General features: G+C 47.1%; 1 protein-coding gene across 18 annotated transcripts in view; it reads left to right on the top strand.

Annotated features, from left to right (window-relative positions):
- HORMAD2 (HORMA domain containing 2) overlaps positions 1-22,194 on the top strand; it is a 107,831-nt gene that overhangs the window by 2,603 nt on the left and 83,034 nt on the right. For 15 of the 18 annotated variants that reach the window (XR_012155165.1, XR_012155162.1, XR_012155166.1 and 12 more), the window contains exons 2-6: positions 14,054-14,142; positions 15,470-15,614; positions 17,456-17,519; positions 19,122-19,158; positions 22,025-22,045. Coding sequence is in view for 14 of the 18 variants with exons in the window: in XM_073313620.1 (XP_073169721.1) it covers positions 14,092-14,142; positions 15,470-15,614; positions 17,456-17,519; positions 19,122-19,158; positions 22,025-22,045 (318 nt within the window). In the remaining 4 variants the exon portion in view is untranslated. The remainder of the gene's footprint in view (positions 1-14,053; positions 14,143-15,469; positions 15,615-17,455; positions 17,520-19,121; positions 19,159-22,024; positions 22,046-22,194) is intronic. The other 3 variants (XM_073313613.1, XM_073313618.1, XM_073313625.1) reach the window with 2 other exon arrangements.

Below are 22,194 nucleotides of genomic sequence, written 5' to 3'. Positions count from 1 at the left end.
AGCCTCCCCCCCCCAAACCACGCTCTGAGGGGGGCGGCGTCCCCCGGATCCCCCTCAGCCTCCCCCCCGCAAACCACGCTCTGAGGGGGCGGCGTCCCCCGGATCCCCCTCAGCCTCCCCCCCCCAAACCACGCTCTGAGGGGGCGGCGTCCCCCGGATCCCCCTCAGCCTCCCCCCCCCAAACCACGCTCTGAGGGGGCGGCGTCCCCCGGATCCCCCTCAGCCTCCCCCCCCCAAACCACGCTCTGAGGGGGCGGCGTCCCCCGGATCCCCCTCAGCCTCCCCCCCCCAAACCACGCTCTGAGGGGGCGGCGTCCCCCGGATCCCCCTCAGCCTCCCCCCCCCAAACCACGCTCTGAGGGGGCGGCGTCCCCCGGATCCCCCTCAGCCTCCCCCCCCCAAAACCACGCTCTGGGGGGGGGGCGGCGTCCCCCGGATCCCCCTCAGCCTCCCCCCCCCAAACCACGCTCTGAGGGGGCGGCGTCCCCCGGATCCCCCTCAGCCTCCCCCCCCCCAAACCACGCTCTGAGGGGGCGGCGTCCCCCGGATCCCCCTCAGCCTCCCCCCCCCCAAACCACGCTCTGAGGGGGCGGCGTCCCCCGGATCCCCCTCAGCCTCCCCCCCGCAAACCACGCTCTGAGGGGGCGGCGTCCCCCGGATCCCCCTCAGCCTCCCCCCCCCAAACCACGCTCTGAGGGGGCGGCGTCCCCCGGATCCCCCTCAGCCTCCCCCCCCCAAACCACGCTCTGAGGGGGCGGCGTCCCCCGGATCCCCCTCAGCCTCCCCCCCCCCAAACCACGCTCTGAGGGGGCGGCGTCCCCCGGATCCCCCTCAGCCTCCCCCCCCCCAAACCACGCTCTGAGGGGGCGGCGTCCCCCGGATCCCCCTCAGCCTCCCCCCCCCAAAACCACGCTCTGGGGGGGGGCGGCGTCCCCCGGATCCCCCTCAGCCTCCCCCCCCAAAACCACGCTCTGGGGGGGGGCGGCGTCCCCCGGATCCCCCTCAGCCTCCCCCCCCCAAAACCACGCTCTGGGGGGGGGGCCGGCGTCCCCCGGATCCCCCTCAGCCTCCCCCCCCCAAAACCACGCTCTGGGGGGGGGCGGCGTCCCCCGGATCCCCCTCAGCCTCCCCCCCCCCAAAACCACGCTCTGGGGGGGGGGCGGCGTCCCCCGGATCCCCCTCAGCCCCCAAACACACCCAGAGAGGGGTGATATTCCCCCTTAGATCCCCACCCGTCCCACTCTACTGCACTCCGTGGGGGGGCAGTGTTCTCCCAGCTCCCCATCTGCACACACACCTATATGTTGGATGGGATCTGTACTTGGAGCCCCTTTTGTCCCTCTCCATATGCTCTCTGTGGACACATGGTTAATCCTTGCTGCGTTAATAGGTAGCCTAATAGTCCTTCCTGCTTTAATACTTGGCCTTGACAATCGGAAGAACTTCATAGTTGAATATTTAGAGGATTGGTGCCAAATTTTCAAGCCCCCCAACTTGTGTTGCCTGTGGGCCAAGTGTTGTGACAGAGCAGAATCTGGCCATGTGCCTTTATGCCCCGTACTTTACACAGATCATCCAAGCCCAATAATTACCCCCTGTAAAAGAAAATCTACATGAGCCTGTGGTCCAAGAGCATGTGCCTCATTTACTGGGCTTCTCTTCTCACGTTACTGATGTAATCAAGAGTAGTTCCATTGGCAATATGATCCAGCGTGTGTTTCACAGAAATCCCCATCTGCCTTTTCCTTCGTATATCTGGAGCTGGGAATGATAACTTTTGAAAAAGTGGTGAAATGCTAAGGCTGAGACCCAGCAACTCTGGGGTTGCGATCCTTGCTCTGTAATTGACTCTATATGTGGCCTGGGTACGTCACTTATCAAAAGTAGCCAGTACTGTCTCAATTTGAGACACCTAAGACATCCCCACAGTAAATCAAAGTGCGCTAAAAATCAGGAGCCAGATTCTGATTTTATTTATACCAGTGTAAATTGGGAATAACTCTATTGATTACAGTGAGTGACTCTGGATTTTCATGGTGAACTGAGATCAGAATCAGGCTCCAGGTCACTTACTCAGGTATCTAATTATGGGCTTAGGTGAGTAAGTGTAGGCATCCTCAAGTTGGAAGGTTAACTGCTCAGGGAAACTGAGGCACAATCTGGGAATTGTGCGTAGGAAAGATAGGAAGTATGGCAAGACACCGCCCTGGCTTACCCAGGAAATCGTCAGTGATCTAAAATTCAAAAAAGAGTCCTACAAAAAGTAGAAACTCGGTCAAATTACAAAGGATGAATATAAACAAATAACACAAGTATGTATGGACAAAAATGGAAAAGCCCAGGCACAAAACGAGATCAAACTAGCTAGGCATATAAAAGGAAACAAGAAAACATTCTACGAATACATTAGAGGCAAAAGGAACACCAAGAACAGAATAGGCCCATTACTCAATGAGCTGGGAAAGACCATAACAAAAAAAGTGGAAGTGGCAGAGGTGCTTAATGACTTCTTTGTTTCGGTTTTCACCAAGAAGGGTGGTGGCGATTGGACATCTAAAATAGCGAATGCCAGTGAAAATGAGGTAGGATCAGAGTCTAAAATAAGGAAAGAACAAGTCAAAAATTACTTAGACAAGTTAGATGTCTTCAAATCACCAGGGCCTGATGAAATGCATCCTAGAATACTCAAGGAGCTGACTGAGGAGATATCTGAACCATTAGCAATTATCTTTGAAAAGTCATGGAAGACCGGAGACATTCCAGAAGACTAGAAAAGGACAGATATAGTGCCCATCTATAAAAAGGGAAATAGGGACAACCCGGGGAATTACAGACCAGTCAGCTTAATTTCTTTACCCAGAAAGATAATGGAGCAAATAATTAAGCAGTCAATTTGTAAACACCTAGCAGATAATAAGGTGATAAAGAACAATCAGCATGGATTTGTCAAGAACAAATTGTGTCAAACCAATCTTCTAGCTTGTGGGGGAGGGATAGCTCAATGGTTTCAACATTGGCCCCCTAAACCCAGGGTTGTGAGTTCAATCCTTGAGGGGGACATTTAGGGATCGGGGCAAAAATTGGGGATCGGTCCTGCTTTGAGCAGGGGGTTGGACTAGATGACCTCCTGAGGTCCCTTCCAACCCTAAGATTCTATGATTCTTTCTTTGACAGGGTAACAAGCCTTGTGTATGGGGGGAAGTGGTAGATGTGGTATATCTTGACTTTAGTAAGGCTTTTGATACTGTCTTGCATGACCTTCTCATAAAGAAACTAGGGAAATACAACCTAAATAGAGCTACTATAAGGTGGGTGCATAACTGGTTGGAAAATCATTCCCAGAGAGTAGTTATCAGTGGTTCACAGTCATGCTGGAAGGGCATAATGAGTGGGCTCCTGCAGGGATCAGTTCTGGGTCTGGTTTGGTTCAATATCTTCATCAATGATTTAGGTAATGGCACAGAGAGAGCACTCTTATAAAGTTTGCGGACGATACCAAGCTGGGAGGGGTTGCAAGTGCTTTGGAAGATAGGATCCAGACAATACAGGAAGTTTTTGGGGAGTGTTGGGGACAACTTCCTGGTACAAGTGCTGGAGGAACCAACTGCAGCTGTGCTCCTCTTGACCTGCTGGTTACAAACAGGGAAGAATTGGTTGGGGAAGTAGAATTGGGTGGCAACCTAGGCAGCAGTGATCATGAGATGGTTGAGTTCAGGATCCTGAAAAAAGGAAGAAAGGAGAGTAGCAAAATACGGACCCTGGACTTCTGAAAAGCAGACTTAGATTCCCTTAGGGAAATGATAGGCAGGATCCCCTGGGAGGCTAACATGAGGGGGCAAAGAGGCCAGGAGAGCTGGCTGTATTTTAAAGAAGCCTTATTGAGGGCACAGGAACAAACCATCCCGAAGTCCAGAAAGAATAGCAAATATGGCAGGCGACCAGCTTAGCTTAACAGTGAAATCTTCGGTGAGTTTAAACTCAAAAAGGAAGCTTACAAGAAGTGGAAATTTGGACAGATGACTAGGGAGGAGTATAAAAATATTGCCAGAGCATGCAGGGGTGTAATCAGGAAGGCCTAGGCACAATTGGACTTGCAGCTAGCAAGGGATGTGAAGGGTAGCAAGAAGGGTTTTCTACAGGTATGTTAGCAGCAAGAAGCAGGTCAGGGAAAGTGTGGGACCCTTAGTGAATGGGGGAGGCAACATAGTGACAGATGATGTGGAAAAAGCTGAAGTACTCAATGCTTTTTTTGCTTCCGTCTTCACAGACAAGGTCAGCTCCCAGACTGCTGCAGTGGGCAACGCAGCATGGGGAGTAGGTGAGCAGCCCTCAGTGGTCAAAGAACAGGTTAAGTCCATGGGTCCAGATCTAATGCATCCAAGGGTGCTGAGGGAGTTGGCTGATGTGATTGCAGAGCCATTGGCCATTATCTTTGAAAATTTGTGTCAATCTGGGGAGGTCCTGGACGATTGGAAATAGGCAAATATAGTGCCCATATTTAAAAAAGGGAAAAAAGAGAACCCGGGGAACTACAGACGTCACTTCAGTCCCTGGCAAAATCATGGAGCAGGTCCTCAAGGAATCCATTTTGAAGCATTTGGATGAGAGGAAAGCGATCAGGAACAGTCAACATGGATTCACCAAGGTCAAGTCAAGCCTGACTAATTTAATTGCCTTCTATGACGAGATAATTGGCTCTGTGGATATGGAGAAAGCAGTGGATGTGATATATCTTGACTTTAGCAAAGCTTTTGATAGGGTCTCCCACAGTATTCTTGCCAGGAAGTTATCATAGAATCATAGAATATCAGGGTTGGAAGGGACCTCAGGAGGTCATCTAGTCCAACCTCCTGCTCAAAGCAGGACCGATCCCCAATTAAATCATCCCAGCCTGGGCTTTGTCAAGCCTGACCTTAAAAACTTCTACGGAAGGAGATTCCACCACCTCCCTTGGGAACGCATTCCAGTGTTTCACCATCCTCCTGGTGAAAAAGTTTTTCCTAATATCCAACCTAAATCTCCCCCACTGCAACTTGAGACCATTACTCCTTGTTCTGTCATCTGCTACCACGAGAACAGTCTAGAGCCATCCTCTTTGGAACCCCCTTTCAGGTAGTTGAAAGCAGCTATCAAATCCCCCCTCATTCTTTTCTTCCGTAGACTAAACATCCCCAGTTCCCTCAGCCTCTCCTCATAAGTCATGTGTTCCAGTCCCCTAATCATTTTTGTTGCCCTCCGCTGGACACTTTCCAATTTTTCCACATGCTTCTTGTAGTGTGGGGCCCAAAACTGGACACAGTACTCCAGATGAGGCCTCACCAATGTCAAATGGAGGGGAACGATCACGTCCCTCGATCTGCTGTCAATGCCCCTACATAGAATCATAGAATATCAGGGTTGGAAGGGACCTCAGGAGGTCATCTAGTCCAACCCCCTGTTCAAAGCAGGACCAATCCCCAATTTTTGCCCCAGATCCCAAATGGCCCCCTCAAGGATTGAACTCACAACCCTGGGTTTAGCAGGCCAATGCTCAAACCACTGAGCTATCCCTCCCCCCAAAATACATATACAGCCCAAAATGCCATTGGCCTTCTTGGCAACAAGGGCACACTGTTGACTCATATCCAGCTTCTCGTCCACTGTCACCCCTAGGTCCATCTCTGCAGAACTGCTGCCGAGCCATTCGGTCCCTAGTCTGTAGCGGTGCATTGGATTCTTCCGTCCAAGTGCAGGACCCTGCACTTGTCCTTGTTGAACCTCATCAGATTTCTTTTGGCTCAATCCTCCAATTTGTCTAGGTCCCTCTGTATCCTATCCCTACCCTCCAGCGTATCTACCTCTCCTCCCAGTTTAGTGTCATCTGCAAACTTGCTGAGGGTGCAATCCACATCATCCTCCAGATCGTTTATGATGATATTGAACAAAACTGGACCCAGGACCGACCCTTGGGGCACTCCGCTTGATACCGGCTGCCAACTAGACATGGAGCCATTGATCACTACCCGTTGAGCCCGACAATCTAGCCAGCTTTCTATCCACCTTATAGTCCATTCATCAGCCCATACTTCTTTAATTTGCTGGCAAGAATACTGTGGGAGACAGTGTCAAAAGCTTTGCTAAAGTCAAGGAACAACACGTCCACTGCTTTCCCTTCATCCACAGAGCCAGTTATCTCGTCATAGAAGGCAATTAGATTAGTCAGGCATGACTTTCCCTTGGTGAATCCATGCTGACTGTTCCTGATCACTTTCCTGTCCTCTAAGTGCTTCAGAATTGATTCCTTGAGGACCTGCTCCATGCTTTTTCCAGGGACTGAGGTGAGGCTGGCTGGCCTGTAGTTCCCAGGATCCTCCTTCTTCCCTTTTTTAAAGATGGGCACTACATTAGCCTTTTTCCAGTCATCCAGGACTTCCCCAGATCGCCATGTGTTTTCAAAGATAATGGCCAATGGCTCTGCAATCACATCCGCCAACTCCTTTAGCACTCTCGGATGCAACGCATCCGGCCCCATGGACTTGTGCATGTCCAGCATTTCTAAATAGTCCCAAACCACTTCTTTCTCCACAGAGGGCTGGTCACCTCCTCCACATGCTGTGCTGCCCAGTGCAGTAGTCTGGGAGCTGACCTTGTTCGTGAAGACAGAGGCAAAAAAAGCATTGAGTACATTAGCTTTTTCCACATCCTCTGTCACTAGGTTGCCTCCCTCATTCAGTAAGGGGCCCACACTTTCCTTGACTTTCTTCTTGTTGCTAACATACCTGAAGAAACCCTTCTTGTTACTCTTAACATCTCTTGCTAGCTGCAACTCCAGGTGTGATTTGGCCTTCCTGATTTCACTCCTGCATGCCCGAGCAATATTTTTATACTCCTCCATGATCATTTGTCCAATCTTCCACTTCTTGTAAGCTTATTTTTTGTGTTCAAGATCAGCAAGGATTTCACTGTTAAGCCAAGCTGGTCGCCTGCCATATTTACTATTCTTTCTTCACATTGGGATGGTTTGTCCCTGTAACCTCAATAAGGATTCTTTAAAATACAGCCAGCTCTCCTGGACTCCTTTCCCCCTCATGTTATTCTCCCAGGGGATCTTGCCCATCAGTTCCCTGAGGGAGTCAAAGTCTGCTTTTCTGAAGTCCAGGGTCCGTATTCTGCTGCTTTCCTTTCTTCCTTGTGTCAGGATCCTGAACTTGACCATCTCATGGTCACTGCCTCCCAGGTTCCCATCCACTTTTGCTTCCCCTACTAATTCTTCCCAGTTTGTGAGCAGCAGGTCAAGTAGAGCTCTGCCCCTCGTTGGTTCCTCCAGCACTTGCACCAGGAAATTGTCCCCTAAATTTTCCAAAAACTTCCTGGATTGTCTGTGCACCGCTATATTGCTCTCCCAGCAGATATCAGGAAAATTAAAGTCACTCATGAGAACCAGGGCGTGCGATGTAGTAGTTTTCTGCGAGTTGCCAGAAGAAAGCCTCATCCCCCTGGTCCGGTGGTGTATAGTAGGCTCCCACCATGACATCACTCTTGTTGCTCACACTTCTAAACTTAATCCAGAGACTCTCAGATTTTTCTGCAGTTTCATACTTGAACTGTGAGCAGTCATACTGCTCTCTTACACACAGTGCTACTCCCGCACCTCTTCTGCCCTGCCTGTCCTTCCTGAACAGCTTATATCCATCCATGACAGTACTCCAGTCATATGACTTATCCCACCAAGTCTCTGTTATTCCAATCACATCATAATTCCTCAATTTTGCCAGAACTTCCAGTTCTCTCTGCTTGTTTGCCAGGCTTCGTGCTTTTGTGTATAGGCACTTGAGATAACCCGCTGATCGCCTCTCTTTCTCAGTATGAGGCAGGAGCCCTCCCCTCTCACGCGCTCCTGCTCGTGCTTCCTCCCGGTATCCCACTTCCCCACTTACCTCAGGGCTTTGGTCTCCTTCCCCCGGCGAACCTAGTTTAAAGCCTTCCTCACTAGGTTAGCCAGCCTGCTTGTGAAGATGCTCTTCCCTCTCTTCGTTAGGTGGAGCCCGTCTCTGCCTAGCACTCCTCCTTCTTGGAACACCATCCCCTGGTCAAAGAATCCAAAGCATCTCTCCAACACCACCTGCGTAGCCATTCGTTGACTTCCACAATTCGACGGTCTCTACCCAGGCCTTTTCTTTCCACGGGGAGGATGGATAAGAACACCACTTGCGCCTCAAACTCCTTTATCCTTCTTCCCAGAGCCACGTAGTCTGCAGTGATCCGCTCAAGGTCATTCTTGGCAGTATCATTGGTGCCCATGTGGAGAAGAAGTTAAAAAAGTTAAAAACGTATGGATTGGATGACTATAAGGTGGATAAAAAGCTGGCTAGATTGTCGGACTCAACAGGTGGTGATCAACGGCTCAATGTCTAGTTGGCAGCTGGTATCAAGCAGAGTACCCCAGGGGGTCAGTCCTGGGGGTGGTTTTGTTCAACCTCTTTATTAATGATCTGGATGATAGGATGAATTGCACCCTCAGCAAGTTCGCAGATGACACTAAACTGGAGGGAGAGGTGGATACGCTGGAGGGTAGGGTTAGGGTCCAGAGTGACTTAGATAAATTGGAGAATTGGGCCAAAAGAAATCTGATGAGGTTCAACAAGGACAAGTGCAGAGTCCTACACTTAGGAAGGAAGAATCCCGTGCAGTGCTACAGGCTGGGGACCGACTGGCTAAGCGGAAATTCTGCAGAAAAGGACCTGGGGATTACAGTGGACGAGAAGCTGGATATGAGTCAGCAGTGTGCCCTTGTTGCTAAGAAGGCCAACGGCATATTGGGCTGTATTAGTGGGTGTGACGGGTTAGATCACAGGAACCCCCTTGGGGCTGCCAACTGATGTGCCAAGACTACTTCTGCCCCTGCTTTCCTGCCCTGGCAGCTTGGGACTTCAGTGCCCTGCCTGGTTTGAGCCAGACCTGGTAGCCTGCTGCAAACCCAGACACAGGTCTGAACCACGTCCCCGAACAGCTGTAGGCTTAATTGAAAGCAGCTTCAGAAGTGTTCATGTCTTTAACACTCAGATGCCCAACTCCCAATGGGGTCCAAACCCCAAATAAATCCATTTTACCCCATGTCATAAATATAAAGGGAAGGGTAACCATCTTTCTGTATACAGTGCTATAAAATCCCTCCTGGCCAGAGGCAAAACCCTTTCACCTGTAAAGCGTTAAGAAGCTAAGATAACCTTGCTGGCACCTGGCCCAAAATGACCAATGAGGGGACGAGATACTTTCAAATCTGGAAGGGGGGGAAAAGGCTTTTGTCTGTCTGTGTGATGCTTTTGCTGGGAACAGATCAGAAATGCAAGCCTTCCAACTCCTGTTAAGTTAGTAAGTAATCTAGCTAGAAAATGCGTTAGATTTTCTTTTGTTTAATGGCTGGTAACATAAGCTGTGCTGGAGGGAATGCATATTCCTGTTTTTGTGTCTTTTTGTATCTTAAGGTTTTGCCTAGAGGGATTCTCTATGTTTTGAATCTGACTACTCTGTAAGATATGTACCATCCTGATTTTACAGAGGTTTTTCTTTTACTTTTTCTTTAATTAAAATTCTCTTTAAGAACCTGATTGCTTTTTCCTTGTTCTTAAGAGCCAAGGGTTTAGGTCTGTGTTCACCAATGCAGATTGGTGAGGATTTTTATCAAGCCTTCCCCAGGAAAGGGGGTGTAGGGCTTGGGGGGATATTTTGGGGGGAAGACATCTCCACGTGGGCTCTTTCCCTGTTCTTTGTTTAACACTCTTGGTGGTGGCAGCACACAGTTCAAGGACAAGGCAAAGTTTGTACCTTGGGGAAGTTTTTAACCTAAGCTGGTAAAAATAAGCTTAGGGGGTCTTTCATGCAGGTCCCCACATCTTACCCTAGAGTTCAGAGTGGGGAAGGAACCTAGACACCCCATATCAAGCTTATACAGGGTAAATTCATAAATTGTTTGCCCTCTATAACTCTGATAGAGAGAGATGCACAGCTGTTCCCTTCCCCCCCCCCCGCCCAGTATTAATACATACTCTGGGTTAATTAATAAGTAAAAAGTGATTTTATTAAATACAGAGAGTAGAATTTAAGTGGTTCCAAGTAGTGACAGACAGAACGAAGTGAATTACCAAGCAAAATAAAATAAAACATGCAAGCCAATGCCTAATACAGTAAGAAAACTGAATACCTCACCCTCAGAGGTGTTCCAGTAAGCAAATTTGCGGATGATACTAAACTGGGAGGAGTGGTAGATACGCTGGAGGGGAGGGATAGGATACAGAAGGACCTAGACCAATTGGAAGATTGGGCCAAAAGGAATCTGATGAGGTTCAATAAGGATAAGTGCAGGGTCCTGCACTTAGGACAGAAGAACCCAATGCACAGCTACAGACTAGGGACCGAATGGCTAGGCAGCAGTTCTGCGGAAAAGGACCTAGGGGTGACAGTGGACGAGAAGCTGGATATGAGTCAGCAGTGTGCCCTTGTTGCCAAGAAGGCCAATGGCATTTTGGGATGTATAAATAGGGGCATAGCGAGCAGATCGAGGGACGTGATCGTTCCCCTCTATTCGACATTGGTGAGGCCTCATCTGGAGTACTGTGTCCAGTTTTGGGCCCCACACTTCAAGAAGGATGTGGATAAATTGGAGAGAGTCCAGCGAAGGGCAACAAAAATGATTAGGGGACTGGAACACATGAGTTATGAGGAGAGGCTGAGGGAGCTGGGATTGTTTAGCCTGCAGAAGAGAAGAATGAGGGGGGATTTGATAGCTGCTTTCAACTACCTGAAAGGGGGTTCCAAAGAGGATGGCTCTAGACTGTTCTCAATGGTAGCAGATGACAGGACAAGGAGTAATGGTCTCAAGTTGCAGTGGGGGAGGTTTAGATTGGATATTAGGAAAAACTTTTTCACTAAGAGGGTGGTGAAACACTGGAATGCGTTACCTAGGGAGGTGGTAGAATCTCCTTCCTTAGAGGTTTTTAAGGTCAGGCTTGACAAAGCCCTGGCTGGGATGATTTAACTGGGAATTGGTCCTGCTTTGAGCAGGGGGTTGGACTAGATGACCTTCTGGGGTCCCTTCCAACCCTGATATTCTATGATTCTATGATTCTATGATTCCTTTTACAGACTAGTCTCCTTCTTGTCTGGGTCCAGCAATCACTCACATCCCTTGTAGTTACTGTCCTTTGTTCCAGTTTCTCACAGGTATCCTTGGGGGTGGAGAGGCTCTCTCTTTAGCCAGCTGAAGTCCAAATGGAGGGGTCTCCCATGGGCTTAAATAGACTTTCTCTTGTGGGTGGAGAACCCCCTTCTCTCTCCTACGCAAAGTCCAGCTCCAAGATGGAGTTTTGGAGTCACCTGTGCAAGTCACATGTCCATGCATGGCTCAGTTTTTACAGGCAGCAGCCATTGCCCACATGCTATCTTGAAAGTCTCCAGAAGACTTTTTATGTGGATTGGAGCCTTCCAAGATCCATTGTTCATTAAGTGTTTCTTGGTTGGGCACTTAATTTGCACGTTCCTGTCTCAAGAAGCTGACCAAATGCTTTACTAAGGCTACTTAAAAATCAAGCAAGTACACAGCCAATATTCATAACTTTGAATACAAAAAGTGATACATGCATACAAACAGGATTAATAGATTCAGTAGATCATAACCTTTACAGAGATATGTTACATGGCATAAGTAGCACAAAACATATTCCAGTTATGTCATATATACATTCATAAGCATATTTCCATAAAGCCTTATGGGCTGAACTGTCACAGTAGGAGCACTGCCAGCAGATCGAGGGAAGTGATTATTCCTCTCTAATCGGCACTGGTGAGGCCACACCTGGAGTATTGCGTCCAGTTTTGGGCCCCCCACTACAGAAGGGATGTGGAAAAATTGGAGAGAGTCTAGCGGAGAGCAACGAAAATGATTAGGGGGCTGGGGCACATGAGTTACGAGGAGAGGCTGAGGGAAATGGGGTTATTTAGTCTGCAGAAGAGAAGACTGAGGCGGAATTTGATAGCAGCCTTCAATTACCCCAAGGGGGTTCCAAAGAGGATGGAGCTAGGCTGTTCTCAGTGGTGGCAGATGACAGAACAAGAAGCAGTGGTCTCAAGTGGCATTGGGGGAGATCTAGGTTGGATATTAGGAAACACTGTTTCACTAGGAGGGTGGTGAAACACTGGAATGCGTTGCCTAGGGATGTGGTGGAATCTCCTTCCTTAGAAGTTTTTAAGGTCAGGCTTGACAAAGCCCAGGCTGGGATGATTTAATTGGATATGGGTCCTGCTTTTGAGCAGGGGGTTGGACTAGATGACCTCCTGAGGTCCCTTCCAACCCTGATATTCTATGATTCTATGGAATCTCCATCCTAAGAGGTTTTTAAGGCCTGGCTTGACAAAGCCTTGGCTGGGATGATTTAGTTGGTGTTGGTCCTGCTTTGAGCAGGGGATTGGACTAGATGACCTCCTGAGGTCTCTTCCAACCCTAGTCTTCTATGGTTCTTTGGTTAAAATGCAAAATGATCTGGACAATCTGGAGAAATGGTATGAAGTAAATAGGATGAAATTCAATAAGGACAATGCAAAGTACTGCACTTAGGAAGGAACAATCAGTTGCACGCATACAAAATGGGAAAAGACTGCCTCGGAAGGAGCACTCCGGAAAGGGATCTGGGGGTCATAGTAGATCACAAGCTAAATATGAGTCAACAGTGTAACGTTGTTGCCAAAAAAGCAAAAATCATTCTGGGATGTCTAAGCAGGAGTATTGTAAGCAAGACACGAGAAGTAATTCTTCCGATCTACTCTGCACTGATTAGGCCTCAGCTGGAGTATTGTGTCCAGTTCTGGGCTCCACATTTCAGGAAAGATGTGGACAAATTGGAGAAAGTCCAGAGAAGAACAACAAAAATGATTAAAGGTCTAGAAAACATGACCTATGAGGGAAGATTGAAAAAATTGGGTTTGTTTAGCCTGGAGAAGAGAAGACTGAGAGGGGACATGATAACAGTTTTCAAGTATGTAAAAGGTTGTTACAAGGAGGAGGGAGAAAAATTGTTCTTCTTAACCTCTGAGGATAGGACAAGAAGCAATGGGCTTAAATTGCAGCAAGGACGGTTTAGGTTGGACAGTAGGAAAAAATTCCTAACTGTTAGAGGGGTTAAGCACTGGAATAAATTCCCTAGGGAGGTTGTGGAATCTCCATCATTGGGGACTTTTAAGAGCAGGTTAGAGAAAGACCTATCAGGGATGGTCTAGATCATACTTAGTCCTGCCTTGAGTGCAGCGGACTGGACTAGATGACTTCTCGAGGTCCCTTCCACTTCTATGATTCTATGATGCTTCTCTACCTTTGGGGAATGTAGTGAGCATTAGTTTGTTAATGTTTGTCAAGAATTTTGAAGGTAAAAAATGCTATATTATGAAGACATCTATAGTGGCTCAGTAGGCAGGCTCCGATAAAATTCTCACTTAAAAGGGGATTAAATCCCTATATTTCTATGGAAGATAAATGGAGATTACTATTATTTTAAAAATATAATGTGGGATGTTTCAGATAGAGGCTTAAAATGGGTCAAGATTAATATTTTGCTTTCAGCTCAACAGTGCTCTTTTAAAAGCACAATGCTCTTTGGATTGTTAAAACAGCTGTCTGGGAGTCGGCTCAGCATTTCTGAGCAGTAGCACTGTTCTGTGCACCAGCATGAGGATTAAAAGCACCTCTGTCAAAGAGAGAGAGAGCCAGATCCTCAGTTGATGTAAATTGGCCTAGCTCCATTGAAGTCTCTGGAGCCACAACAATTTCCACCAGCTGTGGATCTGGCCCTGAATTTCCAGTACTATTGACAGTTTGTTTATAGATAATGAGGTGTTCTTCCTGCCATGTGAACTTCCAAACTGTGGCACAGAGTGACATCAATCTGACACCATTTAGCTGTCCTGGCAAGAGCTCGGCTTTCAGTCCTGGAGAGAGTTCTTATGCAGTCTGGTTCTTATGCTCAGGAAGATGAGAAATTTCAGGAATCCTGTATTTGCCAAGTGGTTAATGTCTATTTCTCTGCAGGTTCTAATTGCATGTGGAAGGCAGCACTTTGAAATGCTATGGCCATGGCTCAGCTCTCACACACTGGGCAGAAGCATAAAACCTCCAAGGTACAGGATTTAGGACTTAATGTTACTGATCAACGTGCTGGCCTAGTAGTACTCAGCCCTGCAGAGCTGGAAACCTAGCTTTGATTACCATTCCCATCCCTTGCTCCCAGGGCAGGCAGTGTACTCAGTGCTGATTACACTGTGTCTTTGTTGGGTTTTGAAAACAGTTGTCTCCAGGCCAGGGTAGCCAAGAAGATGCTGGCTAAGCAGCCTGAGGATTTGTAGGCGAATCGGTGCTGAGGTGCTGGATACTGGTGCTTGGCTACGTAAAAGTCCTAGGGCTTGCAGAGCCGCCCTAGAGGAGAAAAAGACAATGAATGGGTAGTGGGACTCCTTTTCGCAGAGATTTTGCATGTTAATACCAGGTGTCATGAAGATCAGAAGGGACCGCTAGATCGTCACCACTACTTGCTGTTTAGTATTCATAATTAAGGCTACGATTTAGTCATGGAGGTCGCGGCAGTCACAGATTCCGTGGTTTTACTGGACCTTCGTGACTTCTTCAGCTGTCAGCAGCTGGAGCCGTGGCTGGGGCTGGAGCTGGGGCTATACTCCCCACATAGCCTCGCGGTGGGAGCTGCCATCGGAGCCATATGCTCCTGCCCTGCAGCTTGCGGCGGGGGCTGCTGCTGGGGCCGTGTGCCCCTGCCCCGCATTGGGGGCTGCAGCTGGGGCTGTGCGTCTCTGCCGTGGCGTGTGTGGTTATTTTTAGGAAAAGTCACGGGCCCCATGAATTTTTATTTATTGCCCATGGCAAAATCTTAGCCTTATTCATAATAAACAGAGTCCTAGGCATGGAAAAGTGTATGAGTGCTTAGCTCTTACTAAGCAGAATCCCACATTCTTTTAGAAACCGGATTTGCCTATAACCTCTGGTTTTGTTGGAAGCCTTTCTGCAGGCTGTGTCTGCCTTCTGGACTCAAAATATCTGAGCAGTTGAGAAGCCCCCCCCCCCCCCCCCGCCCCCAGAATAGTGCTTCTTTTCCAGTGTGTAGACCTCAGAGCCCTTTTTTGTCACTGGAATCAGTGACACCAGCCCTGTGGAACTGTGGCAATAGTTCTCTGCCTGTATGACAATGTATTAATACTGTGAGCAAAAGCTTTTGTGTAGCAATAAACTTTGGGCTAAGTGTGTTAGATGCTCCTTGAGCTAGTTATACTTAGTCCACCAACATGTGAGTGAGTGGCATACACACTATGGAAACCAAAAGAAAGGGTAAAATTACCCCAATTTAGACTACCTCTAAACCTGCTGATTCTCCCCTCTGGCGCTGGGCCTTTGCACGGGTCTAAAACCAGTAATATTTTTGTCTTTGTCTTTTGTCAGGAATCAGTGTTGTTTCCACACAAAATTGCCACTGACCAGCAGTCCATGGTGCTGGTGAAAAGGCTTTTGGCCATCTCTGTCTCCTGTATAACGTACCTAAGAGGGCTCTTCCCAGAGAGCTCATATGGAACTCGCTATTTAGATGGTAATGTTTTCAATGCATGCTACTATGTTTCTATGCATTATCTTTGCCCAGTACAGATTAGTCCAGTGCTGTTCACAAATTTGACAAGTTCAGTCTTTTATAGGAACATTGCTGACCGTGGCCCAAATCCTCAGCGCGCGGTATGGAGGTGCCAGATTTCTATTGAAATCAGTGGGAATTAGGCACCTAAATATCTTTCAGGATGTGAGCCTATGGGCCTTATCCAGCAGCCCTGATACAGGAAAAGCTCCTATGGCAGGAAGACAACTTAGAGCCAGTGGCAACCATCAGCTGTTTCTCTCAATGTTTGTTTTGTTTTCCAGTTGCATTCATTACTCAGCAATTTCATCAGTATTGCCCATCCCAAGCATTCCAAAACCATGTGTCAGGCTCCCCCAAAATTGCGAGACTGGCTTAAAAATCATTAGATTTTTAAAAATAAAAGTAGCTATCCACAGTGCACCGCTCTATAAATCGATGCACTACGCCGACTTAATGCACTTAGTAGGGACATAGACAACTGACTGTATAAAATCGATTTCTAAAAATCGACTTCTATGAAATTGACCGAATTTTGTAGTGTAGACATACCCTTAGAGCTAGTGGCAACCATCAGCTGTTTCTCTTAATGTTTGTTTTGTTTTCCAGTTGCATTCATTACTCAGCAATTTCATCAATATTGCCAATCCCAAGCATTCCAAAACCATGTGTCAGGCTCCCGCAAAATCACGAGACTGGCTTAAAAATCATAGATTTTTAGAAATAATAAATGTCAGGGTTTTTTTTATTGTTGCCTTCTGTTTTTTCAGCCATAGGGGTCAGATTTTCAAGCTTTTCTCCATAATCTGGAGATTCTGTAAATGAAAACTGAGATTCTCACATAATCACGTGGCTTCAGAGATGAGGCTTTAAGAAAAACACAAGGTATTGTGAGACTTGTGGCAAGGTCACACCATATGATGAAACTTTGATTCATCTGCATCTTTATATTAAGTTAGGATCTGAAGGTGGGGAGAGGGAGCGACTCCATATTTTCCAGCTCTATAGATTTATCATCCTTGATTTATGCTTGAAATGGGGTACAGTTCATTTCCGTGTTCTCGTAGAGTTGTATCTTGAAATCTGGTCACTTGTTCATTATGGCCTGCTGAGGACGGAAGAGGAAATCCCAAATTTGACTTTTGATTTTTCCATCCGAAAGGTCATCAGTCTTTCTGATCAGATTTCAGATCTTCAAGTGCCTTTCTGTGCAAGAATCTTGACATTTGACCCACTCATTCCTTAGAGAGCTGCAGGATTGGGCCCCAAGGCATTAATTCACCTTTGTGGTTGGCCTATCAGCATTGGCTTCAACTTTAGGAGTTTTCTGCTTGTGGATCCTAACTCCTAAACTTGGAGGACGAAAGGGCCACAGGAGCCCGGTGGGGAAACGTCACAGGGTTAGCTTATTTTGAGCACAGTTGTTTAGCTTATTTGTGTGTTAGTGAACACTAGAGTGCAGAACTAGAGGGTGCTGTTGGGAAGTGCCAGAATAAGATGAGAATGGGGACTGAGGGGAAAGGAAGTTGCTGGCATTTCTAAATGAAGCCACACTCCATAAATCCGTAACCCCAGTACTTTTTCCTGGAAGAGTTCAGTGTATTTCAGCAAAGGTCTTTGGCATTGTAAACTACAGCAGTGAGCCTGTGTCAGCCCACCTGGGATGCTGTTAAAACCATTCTTCCAGCTCAGGAAGTGTTTCCAGATAAAATACTTCATACGTTGATGACTGACTTGATTTCAGTGTTTGCCCAGTGGCTCCAGATATGCTTTGTAACTAGATGCTAACTTTTGTTTTGCAGATCTCTGTCTAAAAATCCTTCGGGAAGATAAGAGCTGCCTCGGGTCACTGCAGATAGTCAAGTGGTAAGTGAATAACAGTGAAACTTAGGGCTTGCCTAAACGAACAATTAGACCACGACAAGCTGGGATATAAATCTATCCTGGACTAGTCTGCTGCACTCCAATGTCCGTGTGCACCCTGCTGGTACCCATTGACGGTTTGCTGGAGCGCTTCAATCTAGTCTTCTTTGAAATGGGACGAGCTCAAGGTGCATTAAAGAGCTGTTAACCCACGTCAGCAGGGTGCACTCAGGCAGTTAGACTGCAGCAAGCTTGTGTGGGGTTGTTTTAATCTCAGTTTTCCGCAGTCTAACTGTTCATGTAGACAAGTCCTATGATAAGTTTATGCTGAACAGCAATATGGCATTGTACCACAGGCCTTTACTTCCTAAATTTGAAATCCTTCAGGGCCAATGATACTGGATTTGCCAAAGCAGTGCTCACTGATTTATTATAAAAGCTGTGTGTGCTTGGCACCGTATATAACGAAGGCATGGTCCCTCGCCAACGAGCTTCCAATGTAAATGTGATCTCATTGACCTCAATAAGAGCGGGATCAGGCCCTCAATTGAACAAACAAAGCAGGTAAGGGAGGAATGAGGCTCACTCTAAACAACGTTGTGAGGTTACTTGTTTCCATAGGTTACATATTTGCTATTTCTAGTTTTTAAAGTGATTTTATATGCTTGATTGATTTTTAACTAATATGTGCCGTTTTTTCTCTTCAGTGGAAGTTGTGTCTGTTTCTGGGGGCATAACTAGGCCCTTAGCTTTCTAGAGTTCTAGTTAAGAAATGCATTTCAGAAACAGAGAGAGAAAGGTGGGTGAGGTAATATCTTGTGTTGGACCAACTTCTGTTGGTGAGAGAGACAAGCTTTCAAGCGTATACAGAACTCTTCTTCAGGTTTCAGAAACATGGCATTACTCCTTCCTATCTGCAGAGGGAGTTGTTATAGGGAGTGTAGCACTTCTGTAAAAAGAAAAGGAGGACTTGTGGCACCTTAGAGACTAATACATTTATTTGAGCATAGGCTTTCGTGAGCTACAGCTCACTTCAGCACTTCTGTGTTGCTTAAATACTGTAAGAGCCCAATCCTGCAAATACTTATGGCTCAGCTATCTGCTGTGTCCTGTAAACACCAGGCTCAGATGAGGAGGCTGCAGAGGAGCCATATGCAGTTCTCCAGTCCTGGGGCCAGTTCTGCACTGTCTCAGGATAGTTTAGAGCAGCCTAAAGTCATGACTGGAGCAGCACTCCAGCCATGCCTCCTTCCTCATAGCTATGCCAAAGGAACACCAGCTGGCTGGATCCATCAGCACAAAGAGGCCAGAATGGGGCCAACGATCTGGCCATTACTACCCAGTCTAGGGTTTACTATTTTGAGTAGTCCCAGGACGCCTGGTAAGAAGTGTTCACAGGACCAGAGCCTTAGTGTATAAACTGTGCACACATATGGAGGGGAGAAGAGACCCTTAATTGCTGAGTGACCTGAAGAGGGCGTTACAAGCTAAAAATGCTGTCAGCTCCGTACTTCTTAATGTTTGTAAATGTGCACTCTAAACTCCATCTAATAAGTGATGCTGCTAGACTGGCATGACTAGTTACTAACATTTCTTTCCTGGCAGGATTCAGGGCTGTTTTGATGCTTTGGAAAAGAACTATGTAAGTTTTTGTTTGATATTTTGGTAATATTATCTTTCTTCACTAACAATGGGCAAAATTCCGCTCCAGTTTTCCTTGTGCATTCCTGCAGGGAGCATCTCTTCTATATATTCGCCAGTGATCCCAGTGGAAACTGTACATACAGAACAAGTACACAATAGAGATCTGTGCCACAGGGGACGAAGGAAAGCTGCTCTGTGTGTTTGTGACGTGGACTCTTACTCCTTTGTAACGTGCCGTAGCGTAGTAACCATTATTAGTGTCTAGACTTGCTTGTTGTGAATGGTTTCCACACTAATTTGCAGGCTGCAGGGTTCTCCCCTGCATTCTCTGTTCTACATTCACATCTTTTAATGGATGGATGCAGATTCTGTCAGTCAAAGCAAATCTCTCTCCCTGCCTTTGTTTTTTCCCATATTCTTCTCTGCTCCCTCTTTCCTTCACCCCTTCTTTTACCGTCTCCTTGCCTTTCTTTCCTCTTTTCCTTTTTCTTCATTTTGTTGTCATCTCTGTTTTCCATATAGAGGTCAGGTCTACACCTCAGACTTATATTGGTGTAACTACATTGCTCAGGGGTGTGAAAAATCCATACCCCCGAGCGACATTGTTATACTAACCAACCACCCCCCACCCCATGTAGACAGACAGCGCTATGCTGAAAGAAAAGCTTCTCCTATTGATAGAGCTACTGCCTCTCACAGAGGTGGATTAGCTCTGCCAACGGAAGACCTAAGAGCGTCTTCACTTAAATACTACGGCGGCGTGCGGCTGTGCTAATGCAACGTTTTTAAGTGTAGACCTGCCCTGAGTTTAGATTTCCTTTCCTTTTTGTATTCTTTCAAATACAAGGCTTGAGTACCTGGTTTCAGAATAAATGCACATTTTTAAGTAATCCCAGCCCTCACTTACGCAATCTGAGGAAAATCTGACCTGTAAATATAAAGTGCTGATTGCTCTCTGTGTATCAGCGTTGTTCATCAGACTGTGATCTATATCTGAATGACTCTTACCTAAATCAGATGGATTTTTGTCAATATCTGCACTGCTGATCAGACTGACGCTTGTCTATGTCAATTCTACTGTTGTCGTAGATGAAATGATGTGAAATGTTCTGAACTCAAATACTTGCTTACCGACAAATCAAACAGTCAGCTTTAAATAGATAATGGTCTCCACCATTTAGAAGAGATTCAAACCCTCATACTTCAGCACATAAATCAACTTCTAACTGATAGGGATTAGGAAAAAACTCCTGTGAGCAGTTATTCCATAATTATCCACTCCTCCAGGTTTTTTGCACATTCCTTTGAAGCATCTGGTTCTAGTCAGCGTCATGGAGATGGTACTAGGCCAGGTGGGTCACTGGTTTGATCTACTGAGGCAGTTCCTTTGTTTCAGTCAGCAAGTGAACTAATGCTTTCTCTAGCCAAAGCTTTCGAGTGGTTTACAAGGCTAGTGTCAAGTACAGTTCCTTGCCATAGTGCAGTCCATAGGTGAACAAGGTGTTAGGTGTCTGTGAGGAAGTCCATATCAGAGATCAAAGACTGAAACCTCGTTGCTAATGGCAGGTGGGGTAAAAACAGTGAGATTCATAATAAAAAAGGGATCTTACATTGGACTTGAATAGAAAAGGCTGCCAGTATCAAGGAGCTTTAAATAGAAGGAATCTGTTAAGCGAGAACACTGTGAGGCAAGACTGGATGTACAGCTATTTTATAGATAGGGCCCTACCAAATTCACAGTCCATTTTGGTCAATTTCATGGTCATGGGATTTAACAAATAGTAAATTTCATGATTTTTAGCTATTTAAATCTGAAATTTCACTGTGTTGTAATTGTAGGGGTCCTGACCCAAAAAGGAGGGGAGGGGAGGGTCACGAGGTTATTGTAGGGGGTGGTGCTGTACTGCTAAGCTTACTGCTGCAGGCAGCAGTGCTGCCTTCAGAGTCGGGCAGCTGGAGAGCGGCGGCTGCTGGCCAGGAGCCCCGCTCTGAAGACAGAGCCGCCGCCAGCAGCAGGGCAGAATTAAGGATGGCCTGGTCTGGGATTGCCACTCCTGGGTGCTGCTGCCTGCAGAGCTGGGCCTTCAGTCAGCAGCCGCCACTCTCTGGCCGCCCAGCTCTGAAGGCAGCATAGAAGTAAGGGTGGCAATACCATGATTCCCCCCCTAAAATAACCTTGCGACCCCCACACAACTCCCTTTTGGGTCAGTACCTCCAATCTGAGAAATGCTGGTCTCCCCCCTTGAAATCGGTATAGTATAGGGTAAAAGCACACAAAAGACCAGATTTCACTGGGGGAGACAAATTTCATGGTCTGTGATGTGTTTTTCATGGCCGTTAATTTGGTAGGGCCTTATTTATAGATCTTTCGAAAAATGTGATTGTTGTTCAGGGTCGGCTACCTTCAGCATGCGGCCCACCAGGGTAATCCGCTGGTGGGCCACGAGACTTTTTGTTTACGTTGATGCGACCCCCCCGCAGCTCCCATTCCTGACAATGTGAGCTGTGGAAAGCGGCAGGCAGCTGTGGATGTGCTGGCCGCCGCTTCCCGCAGCTCCCATTGGCCGGGAATGGCAAACCGCCGCCACTGGTAGGTGCAGGGGGCTGTGCCTGCAGATGGTCAACATAAAGAAAATGTCTCGCGGCCGCCAGCGGATTACCCTGATAGGCCTTGCGTTGAAGGTTGCCGACCCCTGATGTAGTTAATAAAACTGGCCACAGGGTGTCACTGATGTTGCACCCAAGTGCATCTGAATTAGCAAGGGTATGTATGAAAAGCCCTGACTTGCAAACCATTGAATGTATTTACTCCTTCATTACTCGAGGCACTTAGATTTTGACTAGGCTCTTATCTTCTCTTCCAGTTACATATGGCTGTCCTGGCAGTAAGTCATCCGTTAAATGAATGCAAGGTGTTTTCCTTCCCCCACGGTGGTTGGATGAGACGTTAAACTAAGGGCCCTTCTGCCCATCTCTGTCCGTACTTAGGGAGCGTTAAAGAGCTCATGGCAATGGAGTTAGCCTCAGTTTGGAG

This window comes from Lepidochelys kempii, chromosome 15 (assembly GCF_965140265.1).
Source record: "Lepidochelys kempii isolate rLepKem1 chromosome 15, rLepKem1.hap2, whole genome shotgun sequence".
In the NCBI taxonomy this organism is placed as follows: domain Eukaryota; kingdom Metazoa; phylum Chordata; order Testudines; family Cheloniidae; genus Lepidochelys; species Lepidochelys kempii.
The sequence above is the reverse complement of the archived record's forward strand: the minus strand, read 5'-3'. Positions and strand labels throughout refer to the sequence as shown.